General features: G+C 38.2%; 1 protein-coding gene across 1 annotated transcript in view; it reads left to right on the top strand.

Moving 5' to 3' along the window:
- The window catches only part of Nup75 (nuclear pore complex protein Nup75), a 62976-nt gene that overhangs the window by 31132 nt on the left and 14436 nt on the right, over positions 1 to 17408 (top strand). The window contains exons 7-9 of the mRNA XM_083143692.1: positions 4069 to 4287; positions 8917 to 9026; positions 14170 to 14387. Coding sequence (XP_082999818.1) covers positions 4069 to 4287; positions 8917 to 9026; positions 14170 to 14387 — 547 coding nt within the window. The remainder of the gene's footprint in view (positions 1 to 4068; positions 4288 to 8916; positions 9027 to 14169; positions 14388 to 17408) is intronic.

Raw genomic sequence — 17408 nt, 5'->3', positions numbered from 1 at the left:
ACAAAAGAAACTTTTGCAAAAAGTCTCCATGCACCTCCCCCCTTCTTCCGTTCAACTCTGACCATGAGGAAGCATGCTCCACTCTGCCCCTTCCCTCCATGTGGGAGTACAGGGCACAGGAGTTGCGGGTCTGTGCAGGTTTTCTTGCTTGTGGTTCCACTATACTGATTCTTTTCACCTCTTTTATTTCGTGACATTTTTCTTATTACATGTGTAGCTAGTGCAGACTTTATTTTCCTTGCTCCTTGTAATTCAGGATGGGACAGATAAACCTGATCATTTTTTAAATGATATAACACAGTAAATAAAAAGAGTTCGTCTTTATTCATGTGCTGGCCATACATCCATATGTATGCAATTATTATTGAAAAAAGAAAATTTTGATTTACACCAACATTAAGTGCAGAAAACAACATCTTGCAAATGGCATTTCAACAATGAAAGTGTGGTGTGTTGCATTCCAATGGCTCTATATTGACTGAAATGGCAGCTAGTGAGGAGTGGAATCCCCACCACCTCCCGTCCCATGACCCCACCATGCGAGGCGGTGCAACAACAAAAAAACAATCAGCAGGTTTTTCTTCCCCAGAAAAAAAAAGATTTGGCAACAGACTCCAGCAGTTTGTGAACCATAATGAGAGTCATTTGCAAGGTGTTATTTTCCACACTTATGCCCGGTTTGCTCAACGCGTGTTAAATTTTAAAGAAGCGTTAAATCAAGTTAACACTGTATTAGCACATCGAGGCATTTCTCCAACCTTCGTTAAGGCTAACAGACCTCTAATGTCGTCGTTAAATCTAAAGGCCCTCTTTTCCTTCATTAAAGTGCTTAACAGCACATTGTGTTGTGTCGGAAATAAGATGGCGAAATTGTGTATGCCAGCTGTTGTGTTGAAGGTTATCCCAAACCGATTTGAACACATAATTGCATACCATCGCAAAACGTATACTAGTTCGATTTCTTTCTACAGCAAAAATAATTTTCCCATTTCGTATTTCATATTATAACAGGGTGGCGACAGACCTGGAAAACCGGAAAAAGTCAGGGAATTTGAGGTGTCAAAAAAAGTCAGGGAAATGTCAGGGAATTTCATCATCATTGACTTTTTTTAAAATTATTTACTTAAAGATATCGTTATGGAAGTCTGCACAGGAACAGGAAATCTCGTTCGTAAGTTTTGGCCTCAACTTTTATGCCCCTTTTATGCACAACACAACCACGGCACCAGAAACCAGCGATGGCAGGAGGAGAGAGAGAGGGGGAGAAATTTCTCTCGCCCGGAATTTTAAATTCGAACAGTCTTTGGGGGCACTATGGGAGCAATCTACTTCGGATAACTTTTGTTTTTCAGTTAAAACATCAGCGTATGCAACCGTATACAATTCAGAACAGCAGACCGAGGAAAGGGGGCTTGGGGGGGGGGGGGGGCATGTTCCCCGAATTTCAATCGAAAAAACATTAAAGTCTGGTGTTTGCCCCCTCTTCTCCTGCTATTTTGGGGAAAATGCGTGAACTTTAGTATTCATTTAAAAAAATGGACATTTCTCAAGAGAATGAAACATGTTTTATGTTCTTGGGTGCCATACAAGTTGAATAATAAGCCAAAATGTGAAACTCTGTTTTTTTACGAAAAATAGGTAATTTGCATATTGCTCAGAAAATTGTTATAACTCGGGCACTATGGGAGCAATCTACTTTGGATAAGTTTTGTTTTGCAGCTAAAACATCAGAGCATTCAACCGTGTACAATTCAGAATGCCGAACCGAGGGGGTGCGACCACCGAATTTCAATGAAAAAAAACTACCAAAAATCTGGAGTTTGTCCCCTCTTCTCCCACTAGGGGAGAACGCTCAAACATTAGTATTCTCTTCAAAGAATGGACGTTTCCAAAGAGATTGAATCATGTTCCATGTTCCTGAGTGCCATACAAGTTGAATAATGAGCCAACATGTGAAACTCGGTTCGGAAATGTGGCATGGATATGTTGCTCCAGACCTGTGTCAGAGTTTCCACCCAAACATAAGAGTATGTAGGTCCAAAAAAGCACATTCATTTTGTAATGAATTTCACATTTTATGCAAATAAAAATTATTTTCGGAAAATTTTCTTGCTCCCTTCGCTCGCATCTCCTGCTTTTCTTAGTATTATCAAGTTTACAACCATAGCAAGTGGGCCGCGGGAGTCGGACCTGGGTGCCGAACTGTATAAATTAAAAAATAGTTGTAAAATTGATTGATTTGTGGTTTTAAGTCCACTTTATGCACAGAAAGGCTAATCGGGACTGGAACTACAGTTTAAAGTGGGATCCGAACTATTGTGCCATGTGCCTCCACCGGGTATCGAACCCAGGACCCCTTGATCACAGGGTGATGATGTTACCACTACACCATCGGGGAGGCACAAAAGTTGTAAAAGAGAGGATGCATTGTCATCCCGTGAAATTATTGGCACCCTATAAAATCAATATTAATTTCAGCCTGAAAAAAATTTGATCCAAAAATTTTCTTGCTCGCTTCGTTCACATTCTTTCTTTGTTCTCCATAATCCATTGTATCGTAAATTATCAGACAGAGAAATAAACACTTGTCTTAATTGATTTTATTTTAAATGTATGAGCAATTGTTTTGGGGAAAGGGAGCGTGCACATTTGAGACAATTTATGTAATTTTTGGTGTTGGCTTATTGTGAGATGGATGAATTGGTTGTGTAATGTATTTAAATAATATAATATGTATTAATGAAACTTTGAATACGTACACAATTTAGTGTCCACGTCACTCCATGTTGCATATATGTGAAACATATATCGTGCTTGAAACATATACATGTTAATGTAAAAAATAATTATATTTGGAATGCATTTATCAAGCATTTCCTGTCCCAAAATTGTTTGTGTGCTTGTTTTCCATTATGAAATTGAACATGTTGTTTTAGCACCAATTTATACCCCCTTTTTGCATAATTTACGAGGATAATAACGTCTTTGATACTACTACTACTAATTATAATAATAATAACAATGTTGGTCCCGGCAGGTTCGAATCCTGGCTTGGGCATGGATGTTTGTGACTGCCCATTCATCAATTTCATCATATCACTCATCCCCATCTTCGCAAATTAGCCAAACATGGCACAAGAAGCGAAGTAAAATCAATAATAATAATAATGTATTAATATTATTAGTATTAGTACATTTATCCTGGCACTTTCTCCTCACCTGCCTAGACAAAAATTCGTGGTTGCGTCTCTGATTGTATTGTGTATACTGTTTAATTGAATCAGAATTTTTGGATGTTGGAATCACATAGACCCTTTATATGTATTATTAAGATATTTGTGTGTGGATGTTGAGAGGTGGCAATACATAAGGTTGAAATAGAGAAAACATGTGCTTGAATTTTTGCAACGTTCACCTTGAAAACCGGGAAATATACTTGAATTTTATCATGTTCGTAGAGTAGCCACCTTGTTTTACATATTTCAATTTTTATAAGGTAAATTTATTCACTAAAATATTTGTTGTTGTCGTCCACAACGTTTTCCAGTGGATCACATAGAAACTGGAGAAAGTCGTGGTTTGTTGTGTTTATGCTTATGTCTGCTATAAATTTGCTTGAGCGAACATTAAAAGTTTAACATGCTGCTAAGATTTTAGTGATGCGTTAACTATCAGCTTGTTAAGAATGTTGTAACGATGGTTGAGCGATCCGGACATTAATGTTGGTGTAAATCATAATTTTCTTTTTTCAATAATAATGGCATACATATGGCCGTATGGCTTGCACATGAATAAAGATGAACTCTTTTTATTTACTATGTTATATCATTTAAAAAATGATCAGGTTTTTCTGCCCCAACCTGTATATCCCACACAATCGGTGGTTCTTCCCCTTAGCACCCTGTTGGTTTGCCCAGTATATAGTTAATCACAGCTGCATTTAATTTGAGACATTCGTGTCCTATTTTGACTGTACAGAAATATGAATACATTTATTCTCGTACCAACATAATAAATATTGAGTTAGATAATTCCTACAATTCTGATAACCAAAACTTCAATTTGCAGGTGATTGCAGGTTACGAGAACATTTTCCAGGAGGTGCAGAAGAAATGTGAAACTTGGTATGAGTACATGGTCGCTCAGCTTCTGTACAATTACCCAAATGCACAGTCGTACGAGCTTAGTCAGTATGCTAAGAACTGCATGACATTGTATGGAGTAGCACGAGACGTTAGTCCGGAAGACAGCATTATTATAGCTATCATGGAATCTGATATCATACAGGTATTTACTTATTTTATATAACAGTAAATCACTCATGCATAATCTAGAGATGTGGTAGAGGTGACAAGGCAATTAGGAATGAGACAGTTTTGTTTGTGCTCCATTTGTGTAGACTGGTTTGGCAGGGTTCCGATTGATGTGATAAGGTAGGAGAATTCAACCTAGTAGTTGAAATAGATTGAAAAGCTAGGGAAAATACTTTTTTTTTCTTGCAAAGATTTAGGAACAGAAAAAATCCACAATTTTCACAAACCAACCTCTTGGTAGGAGATATTCTGTATAAAAACAGGGTAGCTACTCACCGGGAATTCCTTGAATTCTGGGAATTATGCGTGAATTATTGGCTCTGGAAATTCTGATTGAATTTGTCTTTAGACTTGAAAAATTGCAACTTTTATTATTCCAAGTCTCATTGAATTTATACATATTTATTAATGCCCTGAAGCAAGTTTTTTCAAAGTTTAGTCATTATTTTTATCGAGGAAGAAAAAGAAAAGAAATCTGCATGAAAAATAGAACAAAATTCTCTCAATTCGTTTACTTTGTTAGTGTCTTTTGCAAAACAATCTATCTAACAGACTGAAAATTATTGCAAAGTAAGATATCTTGAAGTTGATTAGGTAAATTTGAGTTTGAAATTCTTACACAATTAACATTTTTTTTTTGTAAATTAGTGAGTCCCGTAACGTTTGTGACTTGTATTTGTAGATGTACACTACCGACAAAAAGTTTAAGACCACCAGGAAAAAGTGCCAAAATCAGTAGAAATGAATGTATTTCGTAATTAATGTACAAGAAACAGATGTAAGAATCTGCTTGGCAATGTACAAACATAGGTACATCCACAATACATACTAATGTCACCTCATATTTTGCTTTCATCAATATGTCCGCCATGGGCCTTAATGACAGCAGTGCAAACATGTGGCATGCGCTCCAACAGTTTGTCCAGATAGAATGGTTGAATGTTACGCAAGGCATCGTTGATGAATTCCCATAGCTGTTGAGTGTTGCTGGGTAACTTCTTCCTGATGTCCCTATCGATTTGGTCCAATAGCAGTTCAATTGGTGAAAGACCAGCAGACTGTGGTGGCCACGTCATGAGAACTAATGCCCCTTCTGTTGCCTTGCATTCCAAATACCGCGTGCACAATTTGGATGTATGTTTGGGATCATTGTCTTGTTGAAAAATAAACCCATTACCAACAAGACTACGACCAGAGGGGATGGCATGGTGCACCAATATCTGATGATACCCTTCTTTTACCAATGTACCCTGAATTTTATGAAGGTCCCCCATCTGGTTTCCGGCAAAACATATCCACACCATTACACTTCCACCCCCATGTTTCACTGTGGGAACAAGACACTTTTCTTTGATTCTCTCGCCGACTTTTCGACACACAAAGTTTCGCCTATTGCTGCCAAATAATTCATATTTGGATTCGTCGGTCCAGAGTACCCATTTCCAGTTATCCACAGTCCAACCTTGGTGTGTTTTAGCCCAGGCCAATCGTTTCGTCTTGTTCACACGTCATAACAGTGGCTTTCTAGCAGCTACTCTGCCATGCAGCCCTTCTTCGCGCAAACTATTCTTCACCGTTGACACAGACACATTCGCCAGTCTGCTGTTATTCAGAGAAGCAGTGATGTCTGGTGCTGTTAGGGGCCTGTTCCGTTTGCTAGTTACTGTAATATATCTATCGTCAGCTGCAGACGTTACAAGAGCTCTTCCACTACGGGCACGGTCAGCATGACTGTTGGTTTTACGGTATCTGTCCAATGCACAATGAACACCAGTCTTGGAAATATTCAGTTTTCTTGCTATTTCGCATTCCGAATAACCTTCATTTTTCAGTGCACATATCACAGCACGCTTTTCAACCAAAATTGCCTGTTCCCCACGATGACGGCCCATTTCACACAGCTCCACTTACCTTGCACACCTCACACACAATAATGGGCTCGCAATGTCGCCTGTATGAAGAGCAAATGACCCTGAGCCACTGATAAGGATGCGCATGAGGCTGGCTGCCTTACTGACCGGTTTCACACACACAGCTGAAACGCTTCCAGCTTCAGCAACGTTTTTTGTCACTTTCCATTTTGTCAACTACATGCTACACATTCGGAAAAAAATTGATTTTCTCATCTTGCGAGGTTCAAACTAGACTACATTGAATTTTCCATGTGTATCATCATCACGTCTTTCTTGGACAGGAACCGTTGGTTACATACAACACTCCATACTGATTTTTTGGCCGTTTTTCATGGTGGTCTTAAACTTTTTGTCGGTAGTGTATTTCGAGTCTGAGTATGTGAAATGGCAAATGCAAATTCTGCACCATAAATTATATATGTTTGTTTGCCTTGAATTTTTGGAAAACTCTCCTTGAAAACCAGGAATTATGCTTGAATTTTATCATGGTCCTAGAGTGGCCATCCTGAAAAAGTTCTTACAGTTTATTTTTGTTCATTTATTTTGAACAATGTGAAGTAATACGTATTCTCTTGAATTGCAAGTGCGGTTGAACACTTAGGTGTTGACTTTGATCGATTGATTTGGTTTATTTCACTGCTTTTGTATGACTTTTGGCTAATTGCGTAGATGAGGATGGATGGTGTTAAGATGCAATGGATGAAGGGTGAAGCACATGACACCAACACGAGAATTATGCTGCCTGTGAGTCCTTTTTAGTCTGCAAAATTCAGTCCAGGGTGCACTACATGAAAGTGAGGTTGACATTTGAGTGTCTTAAGAAAGAGTAGCCCTTTAACTTACAGCTTATAAGGATGCAGGTGCAAGTCCTTTTCCACAATTCTGTAACACCGTTGAGCAAGTGAAGTGTAGACTTATTGGGACTTTGCTCCACTCTGTTCGCCACTTGTTCAATGTTCTCTGCACTAACAAGGGAGGTTATCTAAGTGTCCCCCTCCGATTTCCATGAAACTTGGCAGGTGTATAGAGGGGCCCAAAGGAAGAAATATGTGTTTTTGTGTTTCCGCTAAAAAACTGTTTTAGGTTGCAAACCCCCCCCCCCCCCCTGCTCAAATGTCAAGATGAGGAGAAATTGAAGTGGGGATCTGACCCTGAAACCATGTAAATATGGCATAGGAAGAAACAGGGGGCATAGGGCCCCTCTATACACCTGCCAAATTTCATGGAAATCAGAGGGGGAGCCAGGGGTCAGATCCCCACGTCAATTTGTCCTCATCTTTACATTTGAGGCAGGTTTTGCCCCCCCAAATTTTTTTTTATCCGAAGCAAAAAAAAACAACAACATGGATTTCTTCCTTTTGGCCCATCTATACACCTGCAAAGTTTCATGAAAATCAGAGGGGGACACAGGGGTCAAATGCCCACTTCAATTTGTCCTCATTTTGACATTTAAGGGGGGGGGTTACCCCCTAAAACAGTTTTTTAGCTGAAACAAAAAAAAAACACATATTTCTTCCTTTGGGCCCCTCTATACACCTTCCAAGTTTCATGGAAATCAGAGGGGGACACTTAGGTAACCTCCCTTGTAAGACTCATTCAAGGTTTGTCGACGTGAAGGTTTCTTGTTGGCAATATCTGCCTCAATAGGTTTTGGAGAAATGCAGGATTACCTAGATCAAGATGGTGCTTCATGCTTCTTCAAATATCGTCTTTGATACTACTACTACTAATTATAATAATAATAATAACAACAATGTTGGTTCCGGCAGGTTCGAATCCTGGCTTGGGCATGGATGTTTGTGACTCTCCATTCATCAATTGCATCATATCACTCATCCCCATCTTCGCAAATTAGCCAAACGTGGCACAAGAAGCGAAGTAAAATAAAACAAATCAATAATAATGATAATGTATTAATAATATTATTAGTAACTATTATTATTAGTATTAGTACGTTTATCCTGGCACTTTCTCCTCGCCCGCCCAGACAAAAATTCGTGGTTGCATCTCTGATTCCACTTCAATATCCTAAGCGAGGAGTCGCATCAAGAGTAGTCCACCGTACCATAATTCACGTGAACAATAAATTGAAAAAATCATTAATTTTAACTCTCAAGCTCAGACTTCCAAATATGCTTATTTTGAAAAATGTTAGAATGTTTCTACTCTGAAATTACAAAATAGAATGCATCCCATCAAACATGTACCTTGAGATGTGTTGAAATGTCTGCATATAACATCTTAACTTATTTTGCAAACTGATATAGTACAGTTATTTTTGGTGGCTTTTATTTTTCCTGTGACGTTTTGTTCTGGTTTCCCAGAACTTTTTCAAGCTTAAACCAAGATAAACACACCTCGCATGGCGAGTCACTCTACACTGTTTTGTAAATTTTTGTGTGTAATAAACTACACACAAAATTATATACAATGGAACACTGATTTTACGTTCCTCGATTTTATATTTTACACTCAATCTTGATGTCCCAAACATATCAAAATGTTATAAAATTTTCCTCGATTTTTCATTTTCCTTCATTTTAATTTTTTTTTCAGCTGGGTCTCCTGAAAAACGTAAAATCGAGGTTCCACTGTACAACTAACTTATCATGTGTGGTTAATTTAATTTGTTTGAAATATAATTAAATGAAACCCAACTATAGTATTGAATGAAAGCTGCTTACTTTCAGGCTATCAGAGAAATAGATACCAACATGAAATGTGGTTGGTTTGCAGCACATTTGACGGACCTCCTGTACCACTGCGGAAGTTTTGAGAGTCCTGAGGAACAGCAACTAAAGTGAGTATTTTCAACAACTCGTTATGAAAATAAAAGTTATGTTTGGATTCGTGGAAAGAAATATACCTTTTGCTATTAAATAATGTTGCATTGAGAAGACAATAACAAATGAAAGCTATCCTAGTTTGCACAAATTGAACTCTGTCCACCGTGAAAATAGGATCTTAAAAATATTTTACAAGCAATATAGTATATGACACCACACTTGCCAAAATACTTTGAATCTTGGCTGGAAGGTGTGTGGTATTTTCTGTGAATAAAGTTCATGAAAAGTTAATGTATTTGCACATTACAATAGGTAACTATTTCATCAACACTTGCGAGAATAGCATTGTTAAGAAAAAGTTATTGTATGTTATACAGAAATTCGTTACTGTCGATAGGAAAATGGCCTTACTCTGTAATTGCATTACAATGTTAACACACAAGTTGGTACACTATCATACATAAAAAATTTATAGTTTTTCAAAAAGTGTAGTTGAAATGTAAATGTCTGTGTACGTGACGTAAAATTTCGGTAAACATGATGTACATTGGCCCATAAGAATCTGCCCTTGCTCTGTAATATTATTAGGATATATGCACACGGTTTGTACACTACAGGGCATTAGTATTTCATTGATTATTAACGAGAAACGTTGATATGAAAACAATCTTGTAGTCAGTAGTAAATTTCATTAATCATTCTGTATTCTGACTGTTATGCAAATGTTCTTTCGGTAACATCGACAGTTTGTGAATTGTACACCAAAGCAAGCGCAGAACTGTTTTGAGATCATCTAAAATATATATTTTTTTTTGTTGTTTTAAACTTTTCACTTGTCTTGTTTAATAAATGTGATTGTCCTTCATTTAATTAATATTTTACAGAGGTTGTTACAATAAAACTTAGTTATATTTACACTTGTGTTCATCTATTTAAGTACTCAACTTACATCACCCACATTGTTCCATTATTGTTTGTATAATAATTGTTAATTATTCTCTTAGAGGGGAGATTCTTGTGTGTATATTGGGTATGAATAATCATTTGTGTATGATAACATGGATGTTTTCCCATGGGCATAACTTTCAAGAAGGAACTTATATCTGGGTGTATACTACATACTTTTGCACATAAACAGAATGCAACTAATGGTTTATTCTCTTATTTGTAAATAATTTAAGAGGAGTATATCTGATTGCATAACCCTCAAGAGAAAAGGGGAAAATCTACTTGCATAATTCCTAGAGAAATATTCTGCAGTTGTCTACGATTATTCTTAGGGTTTAAAGTGTGGAAGGGTTTGTACGATTTGTTCTCCCACATATTTGGAAATGTTTTTAATGTGAATCATGAGTTTTAGTTTGGTCTTGTACGGTGAATTTGATTTATTTTAAAATTATTTTACTTTGAATATTCTCAAATTTGGTATTTTCGAATTCAATTCTATTACCCTCCAGTCTGCATTCCTGGTGTTAACGGGTGAGAAAGACGAGAAACAGTTGGAAAGAGAAATTTTTGAGAGTTTGTGGATTTTGGAAGCTTGATATCTGGTGTTGGGGTTTCTTCTATCGCTTTTGGATTTGAGAGTGGCCTTACCACTGGCATGCCTTGTTACCAGTTCAATGAATCAGTACTTTTGACATTCACATTTGTCTATTGTGAAATTTATTCATTTATTGAAATTTCCAGTACAGCAGAAGCAATTTTAAACTGGAAAGAAACAACAGTAAAACAGTACACTAGTGTTAAAAAACACACACAAAATAAGATAAAATAAAATAAACAAAAATAAACAGGCCAAAACAGCCAAGGTAAACAGATATTTTCACAATGCATTACTTATGTACAATTTTTTCTAAGTTGCTGATAAAAGATGAATATGAACTGAATATATCAACTTAGTTTGAGATGATGTTGAATTGGTTCGGTAGCCTATGGAATAATGAATGTTGTATGTGTGAGAGTCTTGGTGTTGCAGTGTGGAAAGTTTCCTTGCTCCGTGTTTTATGTCTGGGCACTCTGAGGGACAGTTCGTGGAGTGGGATGCTGCATCTTAACTTTCCATTTATGATCTTATGTAGCAATTTCATATCTGCAATGTATCTACGAGTTTCTGGAGTATTAATGTGAAGATTTACAAGAAGACCTCTCTTAGGTGGGTGTCTCAGGGCATGCACTCTATATCGAACTATGGAGAGGAAAAAGCTGAGAACACTGTCGATCTTGGAGGCATGAGAAGGGGCAGCCATCTTCCAGATGGGTGAACAGTATTGTAGAATGGGAACATATTGTGATGTGCTTATTACTCACATCTAAATAATACATTATTCATTATTCTAGAATGGGGGACACAAATGTTGAAGTAAATGGAAAGTGCTTTCGGGTTATTGTTTTCGGTGAATCTGTAAAGTAGGCCTAGCATACGCATTGCCTTTTTTGTGATGGTTGAAATGTGGTTTTTAAATGTCAGTTTTGAATCTATGAGGATACCTAGATCTTGGTGTTGTTGTTCTTTTGTTAGAGAGATGTCTGTGAGTGTATAATTAATTACCTTCAAGAATGTTTTTTATTCTTATATTTCCTTTAACCCATGGCTCGACAGCCCTCGAAGGGCCTTGGCCTACCTCCCGACTGCGAGTCTCCTTCCCACAATCCTACCTAGAGGTGCAGAGATCTTCAACCAGTAATTTGGTGATGTGGGGTCACCACGTCGAACCCTCAGCCATTGTAGGATATATCCGAGACCAGGTTACGGTACTCACTAGTAGCTCCCCAATTTCCTCACGATGGTGGGTTGCCACTTGTCCTATACACAGGCTGAGAACCCAGGCAAGACTCGAACCCATGCTGTCCTGCATTCCGAGTCCATAGCACAGCATCTTAGATCACACGGCCACAGAGGGGGACTATATTTCCTTGGACTTTCTGTGTTGTGAGGTGCAATGTTTAAATTTCACCTCTGTTGAAAACCTTTTGTCCCCCACCGTGGCCAAGCGGCCTAAGGCGTCGGCTGCAGGACGCTTGCAGGTTTGAGTCTCCTGAGGGTAGCCTAACAACTTTTCTCCTGAAATTTTGGCCTGTGTATGCAAATTGCTGAGTTACAAATGAGTAGCATAACTTGATCATAGGAAACCTACAACATTGACTGGGAGTTCCTCATTCTGACCACACACCACCCTGTAACTGGTCGGATGATCTTCCACCTTGGCAGGTGGGAGTGAGGCCGGCAGTCGGTAGGTATGCCCTGGCCCTCAAGGGCTGTTGCACCACAGTTTAGTTAGTTAAAAGTCCTTTGATTTCGAAAACAAAACAACTCATTTCATCTCTGCACAACAAGTAGCTTTTGAGCTACAATTTTTTGTACATTGCTGCAAGTTTGAAAAGCATGCACTTGAAAAGTCCTGTCCTGAGAACTTCTACTGCTAAAAGTTGAACTGTAGTTCCAGGCTTGATTTGCCTGTCTGAGCATGAAGCAGACTCAAAAGCATGAAACATTTTGCTTGTCGATGGTGGTTATATTGCCCCACCAGCCCAAATTTTCACGGTGCGAAAAGAAAGTGAAATATTGTACTGACTTGTCAAAAAAAGAGTCATATGCTCCATTTACAGCCATACTTCCTGCCTTACGGAAATCACGGATAAGCAAATACATGTACATGTAATCAAGGGTATTCTAAATTCAATTTCTGGTCTTTTTAAGTTCATTTTTTGTCTTCCTTTTTTTTCCCTTCTGAATGTTTTTGTTTTGTTGGTTAATGTTGCAATTATAACATTTTGGTACCATGAAGATAATTCGAGAAAATAAAGTTTGGATTCCATTGCATATCCTTTTGTTTCACAGCTGATGAGAACATGTGCTGCCACATTTCTATGTTAAAGTACCGTATTTGCTGACATACGTGGTGCGATAGGAAAGTTTTAAGACTGGGCATGTAATTTCAAAGTGGCAGACCTTACAGTCTATTGTGGTGGATCTCCTTCAAAGTAGTCCCCTTCTGACTGAACACACCGACTCCAATGGTGTTTCCACGTATGGAAGCAGTCCTGGAAATGTTCTTTCGTAAGAGCGTTAAGAACAATCTCCGTATTTGCCTGGATGTCTTCAATTGAGTCAAATTGGTTCCCTTTTAGCGAAAATGTCAATTTAGGAAAGAGGTAGAAGTCGGCAGGGGCTATATCAGGGGAATAGGGGGTTGCGGAAGCACAGGAATTTGCAATTTGGCCAAAAATTCCATTATCGAGAACGCACGATGAGCCGGTGCATTGTCGAGATGGAGGACCCAATTCTTGTCTTGCCAGAGTGCAGGCCTTTTTTTCCACACGTCTTTGCTCAAAAGCTGAAGGATACTTTTATAGTATTCCTGGTCGACTGATTCGCAGCCATCTCTGATTCTGTTGAACCAGATAAAAACAATTGACCTGCTCATACATTTATCCCCGAAAGCTGTTTTTAAGAGTTCATAGATCACGAAGCTGATTTCACGGTTTTTAAAGAAAATTTGACACGTTGTTCCGTTTTTCATCCATTTTGCAACATCAATAATTCGCCGAGAACCGACAACATGTCTTCACTCACCAGGATTCCACTCTACTGAACAAAGATATTGCGGAGATCTTTTCAAGACATTTCAAGGACAAATCAAGCTTCCTCTTCCACACCCGTGGGCAAACCTAGCACCTCTTATTGAGCAATAGCACCACCAGTCTTAAAACTTTCCAATCACACCACGTATAAGATGTACTGCCGTTAAAGACATTCACATTTTTGAGAAAAAAGCTTTATCACTGGATATTATAATTAATTCACAGTATTTCAAATATAAAGTAATAGGCACGTCTACTTTGAACTTTTTACTTTGACAGTGCATATGCATCCATGAGTATGAACGCTATGTCTGGAATGCTCTCACACACTGCAAGGAAGCAAGAAAGGAATCGTCTTAAATCAGAACAGAGTAAATTTCCAGAAATGAAGGTCATAGAAAAGTGAGTAACTGCATAAATTCGCACTCTGTTTTTTACACCTATTTTCAAAGGAAAAGAGGTGATCTTATACATCAGCAAATATGATATATGTTCATCTCTTGCAATAATACAAAATATATTTTTTTTAGTGCAGCATTGATGCCTAATACTAACACTATATTTATTTTCCAGCATCACTGATAAGTTACGGGAGCATCTTCTGCTGGAATATGGCACCCTCCTGATGAGTCACCATGCTCTGTGGCAGGTGGGAATCACATACCTCGACCACTGCCCCACGGAAGGCAAGGCTCGGCTGGAAGCTCTTCTGCCCACCGTTACGCTCACTTCGGAAGCCAGAGCGCTGAAGATCATTCAGATCGCAAAGGAGAGGGGGCTGAACTATGTCAGTAAGTATGACTTGCAAATTCCTCGTAATTATTTCCTTATTTTCCTTAGAATTCCGGTTATTGCTGGCTTCACTGAAATTTCTCCTTTACACATGCTTATAATGCTACTACATGAGATCTTGTCGAAAGGAGGCCACAAATTTCAACCAAATTGAAATTCATGGAGCTATGTTATTTCTATCAGAACTCATGGATGTGAAAAATTAGGATAAGAAGAAAAATTAAAGGGCAATTGCAGGCTTATAACATGCACCTGCAGCATAATGCATCACTGAATTCATTCTTATAAACATGCAAAAGACCCTGAATATGACTGCCACAGGGTACCCATTGACCTGAAAATCCTGGAAGAACAAGAGCCTCCCTGATGGTGCAGTGGTATCGTTGTCGCCTTGTAATCAAGGGATCCCGGGTTAGATACCCGGTGGAGGCACATAGTGGTTCGGATTCCACTTTAAACTGTAGGTCCAGTCCCGATTAGCCTTACTGTGCATAAAGTGGACTTAAAACACCAAATCAATCAATCAATCAATCCTGTAAGAATAAGAAACTTGACCTGTTGGTAAGAAAGTCCTGAAAAAGCCAGCGAAATAAAAAAATACATTGAAAATAATACAAAATAATAATGTTGTACAGTTGGTGAATTTGATTTTTTCACCTATTTGACAACACTAATTTACTACAACCTGTGTTTTGTATTTGAAATTAATTAGTTTAAAAATGGTGTCTTTTTATCTGATTATTTCCCCTGAAATTGTACACATATCCTCCTCCTCCTAAAATAAGCAGTGTGGGAGGAAAAGTCACTCTTGACTTGATCCATTAATAGACACATACAGTCAACTCTCGATTCTAAGACCCCGGATATAATGACCCTCTCGAAGTAACAACCCTTTTCCCGGGAACCATGAAAGGTCGTTGTATCGAGAGTGTATTTGTGGTGAACAAAAGACCAAATATCACTGAACATATTTTGGGTCAAAACCTGTGTATATAACATAAAAAAAAGTAAAGTGCTCGCCTGTGCTTTGCACCATGCCATGAAGGCATATAGGGGTGTGTGGTGTTAGGTCCCCACACTTTCTTGATCACTGTCAAAGTTTGGGGGTGATGTGATCATCACCACACCCGAGGTCACCTTTACATCCCAGAGTTTCCTCCAGGTACCCCCTTCATACGATGTTGGGTGGGTACCGGAGCCGCTTGAACAGGTGGAAAAATACCTTTTCTTCCCTGCTGGGGATTGAAGAACTTACTAGAAAAAATGAAATATAGAATTCTGTTTCTTTATTCCAGTAGAGTGCTGCATGAAGAGAATTTCGCTCAAGTGCCTCATAGCTCATATGGGTGACACTAGATGGCATATGGCTCTTCCACTTGAGTGCATAACACTCGAACGAGCAGCACACACTCGAAGCCTAGTAGCACACACATAACTGTTGTCATTTGTCTGTGGCAGTGGGCCCTTAAATATTGATCATGAAGTAAAAGACACAGTGAAATTGAAACTTAATTACAGTCATCTCCATGTTAATACAGTGATGTATGGAAATGATATAGATGATTATGGGCTGAAACTGCCTAGGCAGACATTTTATATACAGGGTGAGTCAAAAGTCAGGAACGATAGGACTAATGTGTAAGGTTGGATGACCAGTTTCCAGGATGGTGGATAGGCCAGCCAGGCCCCTTTGAGTGGCCAGCAAGGTCCCCTGACCTCACACCAATCGATTACTACCTATGGGGTCGCATGCAGGCAATGGTTCGTTCCATCCAGATTTGCAACCTACACCATCTGCAAGGGAGGATAACTAAATGTGCTGCGCAAATACCGCCTGCCACAATCCTCAGTGTCCTGAGGAACTGATAGTGTCATCTGAACATGTGTCTTGCTGAAGAGGATCAACATATTGAGCATATCATGTAGACAATATAAGTTGAAGCAGGGTTGCTACATGTCGGGAAAACCTGGAAAACAGGGAATTTGTTTGTCAGGGAAATGTCTGGAAATTTTGCAGATCATCTGTGAAATTTATGTGCATTTTGGAGTCTGCAAAGAAAAAGTTGCAAAATGAACAACCAATTCACTTCCACTTCTGGATTCGGTTCTTGTGATTCCACTCCCAAAAAAGATTCAGTTTAGAAACTTGTTTCTTTCGTACTTATGATTCTCAGTCTTGTGCAAAATTATGGTTCCTTGGAATTTCTGTAATAAATTTTCACTTTTGTAATACTAGATATTAGAAAGAATATCAAAGTAAAAGTTTCAGTCCAGTTATCTGATTAATAACTAAAGTACATTGACAATATGATCATAATTATCGGAAAGGTTGGTGAAGATGAAGTTATCCTCCATTATTTTATAGATCTTAGTCCTGTTGGCATTTCTTATAGAAGTTCTATATGCAGCAAAAATGTCCCCAGATAATGTGTACTTATCAATGTAAGCAAATAGCAGAATTTTCTACAACACTATAAATCTGCCAGAAAATGAAAAATTGTGAATGGTGTATGAACTTTTTTCTGTTGTTTTTATGTTGTGGAGATCTGTTATGGTGAAATGATGTACCTCTGTTATCTTAGCCTGAAGGCTAGATGCACGTGATTGTAACACCCAATACATTTGATGCCGATAGTAATTTTACATCATTTTACATGATTACATGAACGAAAGCTCGGAAGAACTGCTAAAATTGTTTTTTATCGTGCTGTTTGTGTTTTTAAGTGTTTTTAACAAATATGTTGTCGCCACGTGACGTAAGATGTTTTGTACTGTAATTTTACAATTTACTCTTGGAATTTTCACGCGTTGTGTGTGTACAATGAAATTTGCTAAAAAAAAAGTTGTGAAAGTGAATATTCATAATAATTAATAGATTATATACTTAATTGAAAAACACATGGTTAAAAAGCTAAAATCATGATGATAAATATGTCTGGAAAAATTTTATTTTTGGACTGGAAACCTGGAAATGTCAGGGAATTTCATAATCAAAAAATCGTAGTAACCGTGTTCAAATT

This window comes from Lepisma saccharinum, chromosome 22, assembly GCF_977018435.1.
Source record: "Lepisma saccharinum chromosome 22, izLepSacc3.1, whole genome shotgun sequence".
Lineage (NCBI taxonomy): Eukaryota > Metazoa > Arthropoda > Insecta > Zygentoma > Lepismatidae > Lepisma > Lepisma saccharinum.
The sequence above is the reverse complement of the archived record's forward strand: the minus strand, read 5'-3'. Positions and strand labels throughout refer to the sequence as shown.